Genomic DNA, 21740 nt, shown 5'->3' with positions numbered 1-21740 from the left:
CAATCTAAACCCAAACATTTTATCAATCAGCTTCAGTGCTGTAAACTTGCTTGTTTGAATTTTAAAATACAAGAATTTATCAGTTTCAGGAATTCTTTGTTCTACCTAAAATAAAGACGGGTGAAGTTTATCCTAAATTTCCTTCCCAGCCTTATGTTTCAGAATAACTGTTGAGACTGCTCCAATACGTTTTTAATATTGATCACTACCTCAAATAAGTGTATATTTTAAGTTTTACTTCCCTTTAATTCTTAGAAATTAATGGGGGGAAAAGCAAGAAATAAAATTATTAATACCAGTGTGGTAATACACAGCCATATTTATTAGTTCACTTCCAATTACATAAAGAGAAAGCTGAAGCCATACACAGTGCTGCTTTAAAATAAAGACAGACTACTGTTTTCTCCAACAGTTTTATTTCAAAAAGTACACAAGTCTGTCATGGAACTACAGCATTTCAAAATTTTTGACTGTATTTTTTTACAAATTCACTCACAATACTTGTATTTTAAAATACCATTCCCCCAAAAGTGTGAATATAAAACCTCATACTGAAATTCATATCGGTATTCAAGTCCATGCTTTGTGCATGAGAAGTGTAACGTAACTTCATAACGTTTTGGATTCCAAGAAATATTATTGCTCCAATTTCAACTGAGCTGTGCCTCAATGCTAGAGGACCAATAACCAAAGGGTCCCATAAAGCACCTATCAAGTGTATAAAATGAGGTTTAAGTGACACAAATAGCATTATGTCTTTAGACTGGAAGAAAGATCTAAAGTGATCCAGAATATACACTGTTAAGAACAAAACCAAAAGCTTATCATGGAAGCCAGTAAAATACAATATTCAGCATTACAGAAAAACTTGCCATTAAGAAGTCTTACTTGTACTATTAAGCAGCAAGCATACATCTAACACGAATGCAACTATCAAAGACGTATGCATTGTACATTTCTTTCAAAAGTCACGTTTTAGCCCTCCAACAAGGCATTTCTGTGCACTACACAGTTTTGGAAGAAGTAGTCATTTTTAGGTAAGGAAGTTTCAAACAAATATCTTTAAATATCCATTTCAGAAGGTTTATGAAAATGCTTGTAACATATGGACAAGTGTTACGTAACCTCTACAGTATTACAAGTCTAACACTTTATTCACATCATGCTAAAATTTTCTTCTATATATATAGTAGTCCTCAACAGGCAAGTTTACAGAATGACATTAACTAGAGGTTTCTTGAGTTCACTTAAAAGTATTTACATAATGGTACCCCCCCCCCCCCTTTTTTTTTAAAAAACCTTCTAACTGGTGTATCAGCTGCCTTTACTTCCTAGAAGAATTGTGTTGCAGTTATCTGTAAGATCGGACACCCCACACATTTAACCAGTTCATCTCCTACACAGCTAGAAATCATTGCTAAACTATAGTAGCTGCTTTTGAGAATCATAATCCAGTGTAAGCAAACAATCTATTGACTAAAGAAATAATTTATAATAGTAGTATTACGTTTTCATAGTAGCGTTGTAAAAGGCATGATGATAGCAACTTGAGGCAAAGTTTACCCCAAGTCAGAGGTTCTTTATTTCAGATAAGGACCACGTCAGATTCTATTTCTTTTATTTTCCATGCAATTACATAAATAGACAGACACTGTCAAGGCTGCTAAGCCCAACAGCTAGGCTCTGAGGGCATATCATGCTGTCCTCCTCTTCTGTCCATTTATTATTTTGTACAAGCTGACAGAGCATTAAGTATGTGTAAACTCTGCTCTGTATGCTTTTGTGAATAAGTTTCTGTTCTTGAGTGTCCTAGGGCTTATCCAACTGAAAGCACAGGGTCTCAGGCCAAAAAAAAAAAAAAAAAAAAAAGGCAAACAAAAACCAAAACCCACATCTAATCTCACATATGTCCACAGATGGCTAAGAACTAAACTCAGTAGGTTTGTTGCCTGGTTGCTTAGGTTTATAGCTATCTCTCAGTCTGTGATTCAGTTCTAGTTTTGTACTCAACTTGTATTTATAATAACAATACCCTTTTAATTAAGGAAGGCCTTCGTTTCAAGGTAAACAATGAATGTATGATTAAAAATATGGGAAGTCTCTTCTAACACAATAATTGGATGCAAGAAGATGTCTCCTCATCTATTGTTCTTCATATGCACATGTTTGGCACAGTTACTAAACCCATTGTTTACCACATAAGTAACAGTCAATCATCCATCTCATTGGTACAACAACTGAACAGTTTTCAGGAATACAAACATTTAGATCATAATTAGCAATTGAAGGACTAACTGACGTTTTGAAATACGGAACAATATAGAGAGACACTGAAGTCACATCCAAAAACAGGCATGAAGAGGTATAAATAGTACATAAGAATCAAGAAATCAGATCACAGTGTCATGTTTTAAGAACTGTACCATCATCTAAGCACCTGTTCAAACAGCAAATTTAGGCACCAGAAATTTCATAAAAACTGAAGTTACAATCAGGCAAAGTTTATTGAAAAGGCACACATGAAAGATAAAAAAGACTGATCTCTAACAGTATCAGTTTACAATCCAAAAAAGTCCCAAGTGTGTAAAACTAAATCTAGAATACTTAATAGCCATTCAAGTTTCTAAATTCAGTATAAAGGGTATGTTCTTTACATCAATAGTGCCAGCCAAAAATTGTGCACCTAACTACAGATAGGAAAAACATTTAGTAGTAAGCCAAAGAATTTATCACAGATCTATAAGCAGCTACAAGACACTAAACCTAGAAGTTTGGGGAAATGTTTTCTCCTGTACTGTTGCTACATACAAATAAACCTAACATCTTTCAACAGGCTATTCAGAGATTTTCTTCATCAGCACCAGTGACACATACTATATGCCTTTAAGAGTCTTCCAAAATGCCTTGCAGTTTAACATCTATAGCTCCAACAAGCTGAAGGGAGTTCATCTCTCCCCGTCCCAGCACAGGGTGAGGAAGAAAGTAGAAAACAGGAAGAAAGAAAAAAATCCACAAAGATTCAAACTGCACTAAGCTTTAAATCCAGCTTCCACAGGTATATAAATATCAGTCATCAGAAGCTATCAAAAGTCCTTAAGTATGTGTGAAAGTAAGATAAGGAATTGTTTTGCTTTAAGTTTGCAAAACTGGGAAGAAGGGGTTTTAATCTGGAAATATGAGATTTGTATCAACAATTCTGGATAACTATTTCCTCTCAGATTCTGGCTGCATGAAACTTTTACTCTTAGAATTCTAAATGTCTGTTAATAAGAAATACTAATATTTAGGGCTGCTGAAGAAGCAAGGAGAAATGAGCCTTAAACTCCTTGCAAATTCATACAGAAAGATATTAGCATCTTAAGTAAAGGCTAACTACTGCTTACATGTATACGAGAAAAGATGTTTCCAAAGTGATGTTAGAGAAAGAGGACAGATATCCAATACCAGTTACCTAACAGCTTTCATTAAAACCCCATGGAGCTTTGTCCTGGTTTCAGCTGGGACAGAGTTAACTTTCTTCATAGTAATGGTAATCAGTTCAGAAAAAAGTAAGAGCACTGCCTTAGCATCTAAACAGGCATTGGAAAATGCAAGGTACAATTAACTTAAGACCTGTATAGAGATCCATATTCATTCTTACTGTGACAGTAACAGCTGATCTATAGTTTTTAAAGCTTATAGATACCACTACCAGCAACCTGATAGGACCTCCTGCATCAGATAACTTAATACTTCAGTATAATCTGACAAACTAGAATTAGTTCTTACAAAAAAAAAGTCATGTTTCAAAGAGCTTGCAAGGTCTCATTTCCACTCACATTTTAAATTCTGAATAGATTCATTAAATGAATTGAACGAATCAAATAACTGGTAGCCCCTGAAATAAGAGCTCGAGAAATGCTCCAAACAAACATTATCAAGTTAAAGAACTGCATAAATACTCAGTTTAAACCAAATTCATTGCCATCCTCAGTATTTCAGCCCCCCGAAACTCCATCAGACAGTGGCCAAGTTAAAATATTTGTTATTCCAAAATTAAGAATAAAGTTTTAGGAACTCTGAGAAACTTCATGGTCTACACACGAAATGCTTTTGTTACTTCTCACTTGTGTCTCACTGTTACATATTCAGAACTGTACATCAGCTGACCTACCAGAGGTCCAAATACCTTCAGTGTCCGATATCTATTCAGGAACTTCAGTGCTTTTAGCAAATGGTTCAACTGTCATACACTAATAAATTCAAAACTAAAAATAAGAATTGGTGGCTTTTCAAACTAACTTGTTCATTTTCTTCAAGGAAAATTGCATGCCATTGCTTAAATGAGGGATGGAACACAGTAGTTTCCTCCATACTTACAGTGAACATTTAAAAAACAGCATTTAAATTAATAATATTTTATACTATGGACCCATCTTTGCTTTGTGCTGGAATCATCACAGGAACAGCTCCCATTCTACTTAAATTAGGTGCAGCTACCTTTGAAGGTGCAAAGGTTGGGTTTTGACCAGGAGAACGTTCAAAGTCTTCACTTGGGACCTGGCTATACGGAGTTTTGGTATATCCTTCCATATTTGAGGGAGACATTGAACCCAGAGAAGAACGATTGCTGCCTATGTAGCTGCGGGCTGTTGAACTGCGGCTTTTTGGAGGTGGAACATCTTCTCTGAAATAAACAAAAAACCAGTTGCAAAACAAGAGTTCAGTCACCACTACTATGAGAGAGCTTACAAAACAAATTTTCAGTCTGTTTCTTTCTATTCTGACACAGCAGCAAAAAGAGGCTCACATATTAAGTTAAAAAAAAAAAACCAAGTATTCATTGACTTTAAAAATCTTTACTGAAGTTAGACACGACTACCAACATCATATTCAAAACAAAAAGTTCTCTGACAAGCCGTTAGTATGTTAATAAACTTTCCAGATTAAGACAGAAATCTCAAATGTTAAGTATTTTACTTGCAGAAATACACCATTTAGAAGTTAATCTTCAAATAATACTGCTCAGAAACTAGAGATGTCGTTACCTGATATCATGATGTACTTCCTTCTCATATTTCTTGTCTTTATGTTTCTTACAGCAACAGAAGATGAGAAAAGCCAGTATAGAAAGACCCAGCAGAGTTCCTATAATAGCTCCAGCAATTATACCAGCTGTATTTATAGCTAGAACAGATAAATAACAATGCTGTTTGTTAAGTGTCAAATTTATATGACCAGCGTCTTTTAACATTAAAAACAGTATGTTTGCACATGATCCAGGTCAATATTATATCACTGAATCACAGAGGGTATGCTTCAATCACATGCATTTAAAACAGTAATAAGAGTTTCAGCTTTCTGCATAAAAAAGCAAAATTTTGGGAAGTAAAGACTCAAAGTGGCAACTATCAGTTAACAACAGGGTTGTTTTTTTAACCTTTCAGGAGTTCAGAGTGACAAGACTGTTCAGTTTTAATATGCCAAACACTATGTGACCGTTACACAGCAAACACTTACGGGGGGTGACATTCAGCTCAACAGAACATTCATCCGTGCCAACTCTGTTTGAGGCAACACAATTGTATGTACCAGAATAGTCTCGAGAGGCATTTTTCAAGAGAAGTTCCCCTGTATTTTTATCTACAAACAAAAAAGGGTAGAGGTTTACCATTTCCCAAAGTTTAATTCCATATTTAATATACAGAATTATTAATCCGGCACATAAGTGACACCCTAACTAAAAAATCCTATACAAATAATATCCAAATAAAACCAAGAATCTATCATGCTGCAAAATACTATTATTTGGAAGTCTTTTACCTTGTTAGAAATTTATTCCACAGCATTTAACTTTAATATTAAGCCTACAGATTAATTCCTCTGTCACTGGATAGGAACAGATGGTTAAAATGGCCAATTCTCTCATCCTAACATAGAATGCTAAAATACAAAAGATCAGCTGCATCCCAGAAGTACCTCCTTCTTTTCCTTCTGTCTCAACCTATTCTATCAACTCAGATGCCTGCAGAACCCATGCTCAACACGAGGTGGATCTAACCTGAACACTGCACTCCAATGGGTGACCAATTAGGCCTAGCTATGCTGACTGGGTAGGAGACAATCAGTGAAAAAAAGTGTATTTCCCCAGGGCTTTCAAAGCCGTTGACAGCTACCTTTGTGAGATTCTACTATATGAACTTCAGGTGGCTTGTATGCTGTAACTGATAAAAGATTTGCCATCAGCACTGCAAGAGACTACACAGAAACAAAGCACGACACAAATACTTAGCTCTTCCTGCTAAAGAAGTCACATAGTGTTCAGTTCTTGAGAACATGTTCAGTGTCCCCAAACCTACATTCACAAGCCCATAACAAATACTGTTTTATCGAGTTACATGCCACTTTTGCATACTTCCTCAACTCATTCTTGTCCAGCACTGATATTGTCAATTGATTTTTCTGTTACCATGAGACAAATTTGTGATGTGAAGAAATAAGGGGCATAACAACAGAAGCTCAAGGGCTTGAGTGGAACAGAGAAGGGCATTAGTGATCAACTGTTCACTTGCAAAACAAGAAATCAGAGATATAAAACAAAATTCAAACTTTTATTTCCACCTCCCTGAAGGCAGCTCTAACTACTAGTCTAGACACTGTTCTGACTCTTCCCTACTGTCCACTCGAGCACAAAAGCAGTGAACATCAGCAAGCAAGAGAACTCACAACACTCAAGCACAGGTGAGCATGACTCTGCAACCTAATGCTAAGAGTCTCAACTTAAAATTTGAAACATTTCCCAGTATGAATAAAAAAAAGAAAAAAAGAAAACAACTTGTTTCAAAGTCAGTTTCATTAACCCAGTGAGAGGGCAGAAGTGACACTTATCCTAACTACTCTACACTAAGCACGAGATGATCACAAGTCAAGACAAAAATACAAATAGCATCTTTCTTAAATATTTCAGAGCAATAAAAGTTTGACAGTACTCAGCACAGAAGTGGCAGGAAGCTCCTGTGTGCCAGATGCTCTCCTCCAGTCATAAGACAAAAGTGGGGATCCTTCTTGTGATGCACATTTCAAGGTAACATCTTTTCCAATCTCCTGTGATCCTTCAATGGAACATTTAGTTCTTGCTGGCTTTACTAATAAACAGAGTATCATTGAATTAATAACAGTCATGATGAAAATGCTTACTAGTTGTGTTCTAGTATCTCAGTCCATTTTGCTGAAGACAAAGCTTGTGCAACAAACCATTTCTATACATGGAAAGATTTTCTGTGAAATACAAGCTAGGCACAGAGTTTTAAAAAATTATTCTGGATATTATTCCCTATTATTCTGAATATTATTCCCTTCATTCCCCAGAATAGAATAATGTCCACCCCCCCAAAGCCTCAATAACGGATGCATCACCATAGATTCAGTATGACTTTGCCCAACAATAGTTTTCATTTTAAACATCAAAGGTAGGACGGAATAAACACATTAAAAATGTCACTGAAAATTCAAGAAAAGCATTATCTTACCAAGTACAGTCAACTGTATTTTTTGGCTTTGAACTCCAGGAGCCTTCTTCACTTTGCACTGATACATGCCAGTGTCTGCTGACTTTAAATTCAGGATATCCAACGAACCATCACCAGATCCAGGATCAGGACTACTGAACTGCATCCGCCCAGTCACAGAAGCGTAATAAACATTATAAATCCTGTCTGCAGAATACATAATTATCTACAAAAAAATAAATATGATTCAGAAATCTACTTGGCATTGAAATGGTCAAAAAAATTTAGTACCTTCAGATTCTTGACAGTTTCTTTCTACTGTTTTCAGTAATTCCCAAAGTCTGACCTAGTCAAGTATCTCAATCTTCAAAATATGACCACACACAGTACTCTAATGAATACTCCAACCAAACACCTGCCCAAGTAGCAGTCAATGCTGACATATTGCTAGCGGAAAGAAAACTGTTTAAAATTGCTCTAATTTCATTCTGTAAAACCTGTGTACTAAAGGAGTCATCTTCTTGATAAGGCTTCCAAAGAAACTGAAGAGTTATTAACTAAAAGAGTTAATATATTTAAAATTAAATCCTCATAAATCAGTTTTCAATCAGGAAAATAATGCAGGTACAAAAGCATAGCTTGCTTTTTGGAACTGAAGCGTATTTAATTTGAGAGTAGTTCTTTATAGTGAGAAATTTCTTGACATTTCACACTTAATCTCCCAATCCAAAACTTCCACTATATTTCATATGACTGGTACTTCAAAGAAAGTTAAGATCACAAGCATCCCAACCTGAAAAGGTGCAAGTTTAAAAAGTCAGTAACAAAGTTCATACACCGAACTACTCAAACAACTGAATTAACACTGTCCAAAAAAAAATCTCTACTTACTATTTCTTCTTGCTTTTGATTATCTGCTGGTATCAATACCCACTCAATATCTAGCGGGCCATTATCTTCTTCTGAGAGTACAAAAGTACATGGCAACGTAACTTTTTCCCCTTGTGCTTTTTCAAATGGTCGGTCAGATGAAGTTATAGTTAGGCTTCTCGTTAGACCTATAAAAATATATTTTGTGTTTTACAAACACTTCACACGCAATTTTCACCATAAGTGTTCTATTAGTAGATATTCAAATCCATCACATACTCTTCCTGCAAAAAAATCATGCCATTAGTCAGACTTGTCACCGCTTAAGAGATTCTGTGCAGTATGTTACTGAACACAATACAAAGTCATGTACTGTTCATTCGGAATTGTATCCAACAGGCAGTTACATCTTTCAATCCCTTCATTTTTTTTTTTTTTTGTGCAATTAAAGTCCCATATGAAGCTAAACTAAAAGTTTTCAACAGGAGGTTTTTCAAGTTATTAGATAATCACCTTGCCACTACTCCCTCATTGTAAAATGAAAGCAAGGAACAGCGATTAAGTCTGCCAGGATGGATGGAAATATTGTGAAGTCCAGGGTTAGAATCAAATTAAGTTACTCTGCCTTGAGGTATAAGGGCTCTTCTACTTACAGAGAGCAGGCAACTGAATTCTTTCCAAAAAATCTCAATGAGTTTTTCAGATTTGTTCACCCTTTCTGCTTGTCTACCTCCTCAAAAAAGGCTGTGTAATCCTTTTATTTGCATGCCTTTAAGCAAAACATGTTTCCAAACAACAAATTTTCCTCAATTCAGACCTGAAAAAGAATCTATATACTGACAGAAACAGATTTACCCAAAAGGCCTGAAAGAAGATTCTCCCTATTTTACAACAAACACAGGCTTCCCTCATCAATTATATAGACCCATACGTTGTAGTCAGGAAGCAGAAAGCTCCCTTTGCTCATTATGGACACTGGTTTGGCAGTTGCACATCCACTGTTTTGTCCACCTTGATGGGTACCAAGCTCAGATTTTCAGTCATTTATGTGTGTGGGTTACTGCCCACCATAGCTAGACAGTCACACGGATGTTACCACAGACACAACAGATGCAAGGCCACGAGAAGAGTGGCCTGTGTGAAGAAGATAGATCATTTTGGTGCATCTGCAGAACGACAGCCTCAGATGACATAAAATTAAAAATTACTATAAACAGTGCATTTATGGTCTAACTTGTGCTTCTGCACTAGCTCAAGTTATTATCTAACATATGCATTTCTCCATATAGTAGAGAATCTGTAGTACATTTCTGCAGTAGATCAGACTGCAACAACTACTCTACTAAGATTTTGCTCTGCATAGTCTTTGGATGCTCTTCCTGGTGTCAAAACAAAGGGATCTTTAACAGCTATTTTAAAAAAAATAAAATTATTTAGAAAGAGAAAGCATCTGTCATACTAAATTCCAGACAGAAGTCTGCAAGAAAAGACCTTCACAATTGTTAATTACGAACATTCAGTTACACATTAGGTAGGATTATTTTGCTTCCTACCATTCATGGTATTACCTTGCATGGCATTACTTTCATTCCAGAAAAAAAAAAAAAAAAAAAAGAGAGACAAAAAAACCCAGGAAACATCAATTTGTGGTACAAGAGAGATTTAGGTGAAATCACATATACGTTTTCAAATTCCAACAGGTTTGTATCACTTCTTTTTTGACCACAGTAAACATATCTGAGCAACTAATTCTCTGCTACTAGGTTGAGTTAATACTATTTCCTAAATGATACTGATCTCCATGAATATTGGTTGACTTGCGACAGATGCTGTTCTCCTTCTAAAGGATCCTTTCAGATTTTCAGGTGTAAAACCAGCTATTCTAAACCTCTTAAACAGGCCATTTCACTAGAGAAATATATTATAGTGTAATCCTTAAGTTTGGTCAGCTTTGCGTAAACAAAGACTACAAAAACTACTACTAGCCATCACCTTTAGAAATGGGTACGTTCAGAGTACATTTATATTTCCATAAAGCACAGTAGCAAAGAATGCAAATTCCTAATCTGTTTTTCAGACTTCCATACTCTTCCATTCCCCTCTCCCCCACTGCCTCATTGGGGAACTGTAATACAATATTCTCAAGTTCATCTCCAAACTGCATTTCTGCATTTTCATTTTACAATATTAAAGAAGGGAGATGGGATGTCAAGTACAGTTTAGTGACTGGTGATGAAATAGATTACAATGTTACTTCCTTAAAAACCTCATATATAGGGGGTTGGGGTTTTTTTGACTAATTTTCTAAACAAACAGGACTTGTACGATCAATGTTTTCTCTCCCTCTTCTGCCATTACTTGTTCATCTCTTTGACAATTTCAAATACAAAAGCAGAAATAACAGTCCAGTGCAACCAGAAGTCCCTGAAGTTATCTGCATGGTCTGACATAGCTAAGAAGCATTAGATTCTTCAGCTATCGCTTGCCTCTTCATTGCCAGACAACTCCATGTGACTATAATTTCAAAGTGGACATTACACAGCCTGTTTCTCATTCAGATGGCTGAACACTGAGAAAGGGACACTGGAAATAATGAAGAAAAAATACGTTAGAAGCTGGAGGTACTACATTTCAGAGACACATGCCTAGGAAACTCAGCTCCAATAGCCCTGTCTAACACAGAGCAGTTTGCTTAAAGTGCTTTAAAAGCCACAAATAGCAAACAGTTCAGGCTGAAGTTCTACTACAGCACTCATTTCTCTGATCCAAAGCATATGAAACAACATAGTGACCATAAGCCAAATAAAAGAAGAACCCAACAGCCTAAACTGACTTGCCAAAAATTTATCCCCCATAGAAGATTGTTACAAAAATTGAAACTCTTAAAGTGAGTATGTTCACGCACATTGACTGCACGTAAACACGTCAATGAAAGATGAAGCACAATGAACCTCAGGGTAGCTCTCAACAATCATTCCTGCATGTGAAGCTTGTCGCACACATCAGCTGATATGAGAGGTACCCAAACATTGGTCTGAGCCTTCTAAATCTAAGTGTTCCACATTCTCTTTCTTACACTAAGAACTCAAGCACATAAAGCTATTTTCCACTCTATTTTTTTTCTTCAACATTAGAATGGCAGGCAGAAGCAGCAAGTATTTCAGCTAAATCAGGTGTAAGAGCTAGCTGGGTTTGAACTAAGTATTAGCAATACAAGGGAGTGGCAGGTAGCAGCAGTTGGAGATTCCCTTCTGGAGAGGAGACACACACATCTGCTGCCAGATATGCTGGTAAAGGTTTGGCCAGAATCAGCATGACTGATAGATTGCCAAGGGTCCTCCAACCCTTGGACTATTAACTATTAAACTACTACCCCTTATTATTACCGCTATTGCCTTTTCTTTTTTTCTCCTAACTACTATTATTACCTACTCACACATGCACCCAGGCTATTAACAAAGGAGACCTGGAGCAAATCGAGAGTGACTAGAAAACTCCAGAGGCAAAGAAAGACATGGGACCCCAGGGGACATTTGTCCTCCTTGGCCTCTCATGTGAAGGGGAAAAGGCTTGTGGAGATGCATTCTGCAAGTTAGCAACTCACTGCAGAACCACCATTGCAATTTTTATGGCCACAAGTAACCCTGAAAAATGATGGCCACTAAGTTAAGAGATGGGATCCACTTCACAAAGTCGGTTAGGAACACCCTCATCAAATTTGGTGACACAGACTTTAAATGAGAGGTCTATTGGGAATGGTGATAGAAGTTTGCAGTTAAGGGAGGCAATGGAGATTCAGACATGTTAAGTACATGGGTCACGTTGGTGGAGGGAAGAGAGACCTTGTCAAGGACAAGACATGCTGAAAAGGGAAACACCTCAAGTACCATAGTCATAGCTGTAACTATGACACTGGAGTAACTAAGACGTGGGATTGCTCAGACAACTGTAGTTTTGTCATGGATGCATACAGGCTTTTTAAGAAAGCCAGGAAGGAAAGAACAGCAGGCGAACTGCCCCCTAAGGAGCAGGTGAAACACAGAAAGCTGTTCTGTAAGACAGATAACAGGCTGGTTGAGAACTTGTGGGTCATGATTAAAGGAGGGCTGTAGGAGCAACGCTATGGTCAACATAAGAAGGCAGATATTTTTCAACAATTCCATAAAGTCTCTAAATCACAGAGCCTGGTTATTGTGGGACACTTTAACCTCCCTGACATCTACTGGAAGGGCAACACAGCAGGACACAAACAATATAGGAGAATTCTCAAAGATTTCAGGGAAAAACTGATGCTAAATGGGTCAACCCATTCAATGCTTTCTTGGAATTGCTTTCAACGAAACATGAAAGAACTTGCTGTGGATGTGAACATCAACTGCAGCCTTGTCTGTAGAGACCAAATCCTGAGAGGAGTGAGGAAAGCACATCCAATACACCCTGAACTTCAGAAGGGCAGGCTGATTTATTCAGTAGGTAGAATTCTGTGGGACCGAGTTCTGAAAGGCAACAGAGCTCAAGAAACCCGGTGGGTATTTAAGGACAACTGCTTCTAACCACATGAAAAGTACATCCCAACACTCAGGAAAATAAGCAGATCAATCAGCAGCTCTGCCTAAAGAGGCGGAAACAAGAACAGTCTACCAAAGCAAGAATACAGAAATATTGCCCAGTATTCCTGCTAGGGAAGTCAAAACCCAATCAAAGCTGAAAAAAAGCAAACCTAACTGCAACATGAAAAGCTTCTATGAAAAGCTCTATATGAGCAGTAAAGAACTGAAGGAAAATGGGACAGGTGATTTAGTGACAGCTGACAGAGGCAAGACCTAAGTACTCAGTGTTGACTCTACTTGGAGCAGAAGGTTGGAAGACTGAGGTCACATACACCACAAACAACTCTGTAACTGCATTAAAGATCTATATGAAGCCAATGCACATAGTGGCACCTGCCATATTCAGTTGAGGTAAACAGAAGAACGAACCTTTGTGACTGAGTGAGAATAAACAAGTACCATTCTTTGATGAAGAATAATAAGTTTACATCAGAATAACATAAGAAGTCAATACACATTTTGGATTCTGAGCATTCAAATTTAAGTTTCTTACTATGGAATAAAATACTCTTGCTCTGGGAAATTGACCCTAAAGAGCATTGCAAACAATATCTCCATGACTGAACAAGTTTTTTGCATTATTTCTGAAGGGGTGCAAACCATCTTTGTATCATCTTTAGAGAAACTGTATCTCATTCTGAATATCAGGGCATACTTTCAAATACCATTCAAGTGGAACACAGCTTAACAAACTACTTTATTAACAATTTTAAGAATAATCTGGGAAAAATGAAACGTTTGATAGAAATTGATGGAAATTGTTTTCTAATATAAAGGAATCTTCAAAACAGAAAGCAGACAAAAACCTAAAATGCAGCAAAGCTTTCTCCATCCCAACAAACAGAGTTGTGATATATACTTTACAAATAACAGAAAGCAAATTTTCATTAGATGGATTACTTATGCATTTAGTTTCTTATTTAAATGGAGAAAGTTACAAGTTCAGGATACACTGAATTTCTGGATTGCCAGTTTACACAGATTTAAGTGCAAATTTAAACCCATTTTCTGGCACCAGATCGCGCTATGCTACAGCTGTTGCATAACCCAGCAGACACAGTCCCTCCCTAAGCGGGTAACGAGCGGAACGCCATCAGCTGGAAGAGCAGAAGGTTTGGTGGCTGACACACAACGAGGGGCAGGAGTAGGCGAGATGCGCCACGAAGGCAGGGCTGCTGCCAGGTTCAAAGGCATGTCTGAAATGGCAACCACTAAGGGAGCACAGCTGCAAAGAAGCACTGCCTGCTTCTACATGGAGTAAGAGCTGAGTTCAGAGATGTTGCTGTACTTAAAGCCAAGTGATCCATCCACAGTCTGCATTTTCACAGTACTTCAACTTTACTAGCAGGCTTTCCAAAAACCATCTTGTTTGTCAATACCTGCTTGTAAACAAGGAATGGCTGTAAATACATAAATGCTCTTCTTCACAGAATAAGGCCTTAACAACACAACCAGAAATGCATGTTAGTCCTTTGAGATACGAGCTATAATATTAACTTAAGAGGTACTTCAGCTTAGACTCTTCTTCCAAATACAGATTATAGATGTAGCTGTGATCAAATCTTTTCACTTGACAGACTTCAGTCTCAAGAACCACCACCCCACCATCTCCATTTTACTTCTGAATACGTCTCTCATCCACAATTAATCTCTTACCTTTTTCAGCTAGCTCTAATGACATGACATCATAAAGCGAAGTCCCCCAGTTCTTCCCTTTCCCACCTCCACTCAGACAGAATTTCTACAACATTTTATTTCAAAACTTCATTTCTGAAATAACGCCCTGTATAACCAAGGGAGTTTAAGTTAAATGCACACCCTTGGCAAGTAGAGAGTACATACCAAGGTAGGTACATGCTGAGGAGTGCCTAGCTGAGGGAGACTTCCCAGTGTTTATTGGCACAATCTAAGACAAACGTTAAGTCTCCTTCATGGCTGAAATCCCCACAAGTAACCACCATCTCACAATCTTCTGCTGCTTCCTCACTACACAAAACTTCAGTATCCTCAAGTGATGCCAAAACAAGCCTCTGCAAGGATTAAGTGGATTAAAAGTTGCCTTTGCAAAAGTAAAGGGAAAATAATATTTGACATTACTCATTTCAGTGATTTTTGCAGCACCCAGGAGCTGAGTCAGATCAGCACAGCCAAGACAGCCATAAGCTGTACAGTTTGCTTGTGCTGTTTTGCAACAACTTATCATAACTGTCTGCATCACAAACTGAATCCTAGCTTTACCAGCAAGACCCCCAAAGGCCAAAAAAGCTTAGTGTCAAATTTGGGTTCTCAATTTCCAGTATCTTACCTCCAACAGCAGGAGCAAGGCCCCATTACAGTCATAGCTTTCAGGAACTTGGGCCCAAAATGTCATAACCCCTACAGCTTGGAGCAAGCACCACCATACTGCAACAAATCCTGAAAACATCACGTCCCTGGTCCTGCTGAGGTCTAACACAGACCAAGGCAGAGTTAACCCCACCTCCGTGTCTGTAGAAGTTGTATCAGGCTTCAGAAATTCAGGCTGAGCAACTTGAGGGGACAGAGAGTGAAGGGAAAAAAATCAATTCCAGTTCTTCAACCAGCTCTAATCATGCTTATTTTCTCAACTTCACTATTTTTCCATGGGACATATGACATGGAATAACACAAAGAAAGGTCGCTTATGAGTTTTCTTTAACATGGTAAAAGAACAATGGCAATGAAGAATAAAAACAGGAGTTTAATAGAAGGATAAAACAATTAGTTGTCTTCCCTTTAGAAAGCAAATTTGACAGATCTGGGAACTTCTGATGTGACAATGAAACTCTAAAATACCCTTTTATAGCCAAAGTACATAGATATTCTCATCAAATGTTTCACAACAGAATCCAAAATACGTATTAGCTCAATACACTTCCTATTAATTCAGTCAGGCAGCTAGGTACCAAAGAACACTTAGCCTTCACAGCAACCTCACCTGAGGTAAGAGTAAGAATGAGATGAGTGAAAGAAACAAGTAAGCAACAGGCAAGAAACTACAAAAAGCTAGATAATCATGCAGCAGCGAATAAAACAAGAAAATAAAAAAATGGCACAGCATTACTGCACCTGAATCTATAGTGGTTATGTATCCAAACAGCAGGTTTGGTTTTAGTATGTAATGACTGCAAAACTGCAGAGAATTCAGATTTTTGGGATAATGCCCTGCTGATAAAGGCAAATGACAAAGCCTTTTCTAACAAAGAAAGCACTGTCCTGCTAGTATCAAAAGTGCTAAACAGTAAATGTTCTATATGCTCCACAGACCACATTTTTCCCACACTTGACACTCTGTGGTTATCATACAATGCTACAATACAAATTTCATAGAAAAGCACAGTTAACAGTAAGCAGTAAAAAAACCCCACACCATCTTCGCAGAAGCATCAAGCACTTCTAAATCGAACATTTCCAAAGCTATTGACATTAACCCACTACATATCCCTCTACTTAAACCTCAAAAAGGCCCAATCCAAAAAGGTTAGAGAGAAGATCTTTTGTTGACATGGACAGCGGGATTGAGTGCACCTTCAGCAGGTTTGCCGACGACACCAAGCTGTGTGGTGTGGTGGACACGCTGGAGGGAAGGGATGCCATCCAGAGGGATTGGGACAGGCTTGAGAGGTGGTCCCGTGCAAACCTGATGAAGTTCAACAAGGCCAAATGCAAGGTCCTGCACATGGGTCAGGGCAATCCCAAGCACAAATACAGGCCGGGCAGAGAATGGCTTGAGAGCAGCCCTGAGGAGAAGGACTTGGGGGTGCTGGCTGATGAGAAGTTGAACATGACCTGGCAATGTGTGCTTGCAGCCCAGAAAGCCAAACGGATCCTGGGCTGCATGAAGAGAAGCGTGGCCAGCAGGTCAAGGGAGGTGATTCTGCCCCTCTCCTATGCTCTCGTGAGACCCCACCTGGAGTACTGCATCCAGCTCTGGGCCCCCCCAACACAAGAAGGATGTTGAACTGCTGGAGAGAGTCCAGAGGAGAACCACTAAGATGATCACAGGGCTGAAGCACCTCCCCTGTGAGGACAGGCTGAGAGAGTTGGGCTTGTTTAGCCTGGAGAAGAGAAGGCTCTGGGGGAGCCTTACAGTGGCCTTTCAATACCTGAAAGGGGCCTACAGGAAAGCTAGGGAGGGACTTTTTACAAGGGCATGCAGCAACAGGATGAGGGGTAATGGATTTAAACTGGAAGAGGGCAGATTCAGACTAGATATTAGGAAGAAATTCTTTACTGTGAGGGTGGTGAGGCACTGGAACAGGTTGCCAAGAGGCTGTGGATTTCCCGTCCCTGGAGGTGTTCAAGACCAGGCTGGATGGGGCTTTGAGCAACCTGGCCTAGTTTATGTCCCTGCCCATGGCAGGGGGGTTGGAATTCAATGATCTTTGAGGTCCCTTCCAACCCAAACCATTCTATGATTCTACAATAAAAACTTGCCTCTCTATAGTAGCCTAAGTCCACTGGGCAGAACACTGATTAAACCCCAAAGACAGCAATTTAACATTCAGACAAAAGATGTTCACACCTGCATTTCATACCTTGCAGGACAGTACTCTCTAAGCTAATCAGAGTCACACACCTTAGTGAAGCCCTTCTGCTATGGAGAAAATATAGAGTTTATGGAGCCAGAGAAATTAAGACAATCCAGGAATAAAAGCACTCACCTAGAAAATAAGAGGTTTGGCTCCCAGTCCTTGCTCCAAACACTGTCTCCTCCTTCCTAGTCCATTTAGTCCCAGACAAAATATAAACATAGTTCAGGAAACTAAATCCACAAAGCAATTTCTGGATAAAAGAGCTTCAGTTTTAGATGGACACTTGGTGTCAGTAGAGGCAAGACTCTAAACCTCTCTCACATTTCATCTCAGCTCCCTTGCCAATAGCAGAAATTAAGCTGAGAGACCAAACTTCCAGACCTCTGGTCTGGTTAAGTCTTCAGGACACTTTTTCCACAGCTAAAAGCCTTATGTGCATGGAGGAAGGTTCTGCTATAAGCTACAAAGAGAAGGCTGATGAAACAGCAGGAGCATTTAAAGCAGAATATGGGGGGAAAAAAAAAAAAAACAAAAACAAAAAAACCACAAACCAAAAAACCCTGCACGTCAGAATAAGCCTGGCAAAGTTCTACCACCCGGACAGTCAACTCTGCTGCTGCTGGGTCTCAAAACGGTGGGTTTGTATTTCCAAACTTCACTTCCTTCAAGCAATGGGATGGGTGGGAGAAGCACCACTTTTCTGAGGCACACTTACTGGGCAAAGCTACCCTTAAAGTAATCAGGATGACATTACTTATTAAAATCATAGCTTTACCTTCTCCCTGACTATTTCTGACTTTTCATCTGCTTCCACAATTAAAGAGGACCCCACTACTAAGCCTTACATTCCTTTCTACTGTCTGATCCCCAGACTGAAAGAAGAAACACGGTTTTCAGCAACCACTGAAAATGAGACCAGTTCCAAAGACTGAAGTTTTGCCACTCTAAGCTCACAATTTCTGCAGAACAGTTCAAAAAGACCTAATCCCCTTCAGAACACCACACATACCACCTTAAGGTGATCTGCTCTAAACAGAAGCCAAAGCTGAAGCAATCCCACACTGGCCTAGCCTGACAAATCTGACAAAATACATCGATTTGACAGTAACCATTAAGTTACTGAGTACCTACCAGAGTTCACCTGAATCCACAAATCCTGTCAGATCACACAAGAAAAAAAAACAAAAACAAAAAACAACCAAACAAAACTAAAACAACATGAAATAGGCTAAGCATACTTCTTCAAAGACTGAAAAAAAAAAAAGCTCTTTCAGTCTGGATGTCCTCAGACAGCATTAACTAACTAGCTCTAATTCGTGTAGTGTTGCATACCCCATGCCCCAGTTTCAAACATACTGCACAATTAGTTAGACGTTATGCATTCTCCCAATCCAATTTAAAAAAAAAAAATCTTAACTTTAAGACTTACAAAGAGAACTACAAATAACCCCAACCCTGCAAATACAAAGCATGAGCTTAATTTCATTCCTAACTGCAATTCACTGAGATTAGCTAGAAGTTATGAAACTAAAAAACCTAAAACTCATGGGCTAAAGCTTTACTGATATTTTACTTTTTTCCCCCTCACAACTTTCATTTTTTCCCTTACATCCCCTTTGCTTTCAGATTCTATCCAACATCCCTTTCCTTTTGCAACTGTCCTTGCCCTCCTTACTTGTTCAGCACATTCTTGAAGTTTCTTTGTTGCTAAACCCAAAGTCACCAGCCGAGTATCCTAGCAACTGCAGCAGTTGATGACCTTACTAGAGAGGGACGTGCTTATCAAGTTGAGAGAGGGAGCATTTGTGCTTATCAAGTTGAGAGAGGGAGCATTCATTGAGAGGGAGCATTTGTATCCCATTACTGAAAGAAAGGATATGCTTTTGGGGAAGGGCAACATAAAGGGGGGGGAATATTGTAATAGAAATTCAGATTAATCTTAATTTTAAGCACAGAAGTATTGTTTGGCCCAACATCTACAGAAGATTGCTATGAGTTCTGAGTTTTGATGCTCTGTCACATTTAAATCCAGCATGACCTACTTCAGCGTGCAGCATTAAAGGAATGACAGCTAGAATACTTGGGATTTGCTGAGGTCCTGACCTCTCACTACCAGGTTTGATCCCATTGCCTCCCTTTACACCAGTATAACGCTTCATGCAAAAAGGCAGAAAGCCAGAGCAAAGAGTTGACTCCACTAAAAACTGACACTGCATAGGAAGTTTTGCTTTTCCTCTCCAGATGGGGTTCTCCGAAGGAGTGTCCCCCCAGCACAAGGTATGTGGCAGGAGCACAAAGCCTGCGACAGAAAAGCCACGAGGCTGCCCTAGCCTTGATAAGGGTTTGCTTACACTGCCAGGAAACCCCACCCATGGAGAGCCATTTCACAGGACACCTACACTCACCAGCCATGCTGCTGCCAGCTCCCAGGGTGAGCCAGCACTGCACAGCCACAAAGCGGTTTGAATCAGTGAACTCACCCAACAGCAAAACAACGCACTCTGGAAAAAAGTTTTCTTTTGTATCAGCCAAATGGACTCCGGCAGCAGCTGTGCGATGCTGCTCTGACACAAGGGAGGGAAGAAGGAACCCAACACCATCACCAGAAGTAGCAACAACCTTGATGGACACATGAAGTGACATCAGATGTAACCACATCACATCTGTAAGATGGCATGGTGTAATGCGAAACTGTGCTTTCGGACCGCTTCAGAGCCATTAAGGAACCATCTAGAAATAGTACTGAGAAGTGTAAAATGAAATGAGGGCCAACCATTACAAAGACTTTTTACAGTCAAAGCAAAAATTAAAAAAAAGAAAAAAAATCAGAACCCAAATCCTGACACAATTTCATATGAAAGCCTGCCTCTCCTCTACCAAGTCTACATCAGCTGCACGGGTTGTTTTTGCTTTTAGCCCTGCAGGCCACTTATTTTCCCATTACAAACCAGTACTGAAGGCTTATACAGCCACTAAGCAATCAAGTCACATTATTTGATTTTTTTTCCTGACAATTTGATGGCATTTAAAAGCAAACTGAATGAAGCGGCTCTTTTGTAGTGTGAATGTGTTAGGTGCATCTGTCAGTCAATGCATCAGGGAGTTAAGTACAATCAAACACTCAACTGAGCAGCCACATTATTTTCACTTGAGTAAAGGGGTTTCGGCTCTTCCGAGCTATGAACAAGTAATGCTTTTTCCTAGCACATGCAAGTTTCACATTAAGACTGAGAATTATTTCATTCAGCAGTATAGGGTTGAGAAGTGGCTAGCTGCCTGCTTTTGCCTCCCTCCTTGTAAGAAACAGCCAGAAAGGAATAGGCTCAAAGAACTAGAATATCGACCCTAAACAGCCACAAAGTTAAGTAGTCATTTTAAAATTTAGGGAGGCTTTAAAATATATATACACACATTATTTTTACATGCCCTAAGAACTGACATGAAACATTCCTTGCAACTTATGCTGTTAATACATCTAAAAAAAAGAACTGAAAAATACAGGATCAGTGAATGTATGACATTTCAATTCCCTGTACACACTTACTCCGCACAAAGTTAAAAGAGTTGTGAATTTATGAAATTCTTATCCTTCCTTCTATGTACACCAAATATTTCTTGTTGATTAATCACCTTTCAGCATACCAAGTGTAGGTTTTAGCTATAGGGCATGAAAAATTAAAAAAATGCAGCAGCAAGAGGGACTGCAAAACTTGTGACCATCAAGTAACTCACATGCTTCTAAATAGCAGCTAAAGGGCACCACAGCAGTGGTAAATGGCTCCAGTCTACCATCAATAAAGCTACAAAACTTACCTCTCTATCACAAGTTTTGAATATATGATCCGATAAGTAGGTGAGAAAAAAAAAATCAAAAGTACTCCACCGATGTGGGTTTGAGGTTCCAGCTGACTCTTTTGTTACAACTGAAGAGTTGATCTCATTGAGTTGGATCAGGAAAAGGAACAGGTAGAAAACTGACCTTTGAAAAATTTTGTATTTTTCTGACTTTGAAACTCTCTGAACTGGCTCGCCGTGGAGGCAGATGAATGCCAGGTACAACATGAAATGGGATGCAAAAACAATACTTGATAACATCTAGCCATTCAACTTATTGCCTGATTTAGTGATGTAGCCTGACTCTCCAACTAAGCTCCCCCCCAGGCCAACATTATACAGACATTTCTCTCCTATGGAAGAATATTGATCAAGCAGAATGAATT

At 38.8% G+C, this 21740-nt stretch overlaps 1 protein-coding gene across 1 annotated transcript; it reads right to left on the bottom strand.

The window, feature by feature from the left end:
• Positions 1 to 4181: 4181 nt before the first annotated feature.
• CXADR (coxsackie virus and adenovirus receptor) lies at positions 4182 to 20178 on the bottom strand. Its single transcript, XM_010076972.1, has 7 exons — positions 19926 to 20178; positions 8379 to 8545; positions 7509 to 7713; positions 6969 to 7124; positions 5500 to 5622; positions 5028 to 5166; positions 4182 to 4666 (listed from the first exon to the last, which is right to left on the bottom strand). The coding sequence occupies exons 1-7, from the start codon at positions 20176 to 20178 to the stop codon at positions 4399 to 4401; spliced, it is 1311 nt and encodes a 436-aa protein (XP_010075274.1). The 3' UTR covers positions 4182 to 4398.
• Between the last annotated feature and the right edge of the window lie 1562 nt (positions 20179 to 21740).

The sequence above is a fragment of the Pterocles gutturalis genome, unplaced genomic scaffold (assembly GCF_000699245.1).
Source record: "Pterocles gutturalis isolate BGI_N339 unplaced genomic scaffold, ASM69924v1 scaffold12888, whole genome shotgun sequence".
NCBI classification, from domain to species: Eukaryota; Metazoa; Chordata; class Aves; order Pterocliformes; family Pteroclidae; genus Pterocles; species Pterocles gutturalis.
This window is presented reverse-complemented; position numbering and strand designations above follow the sequence as displayed.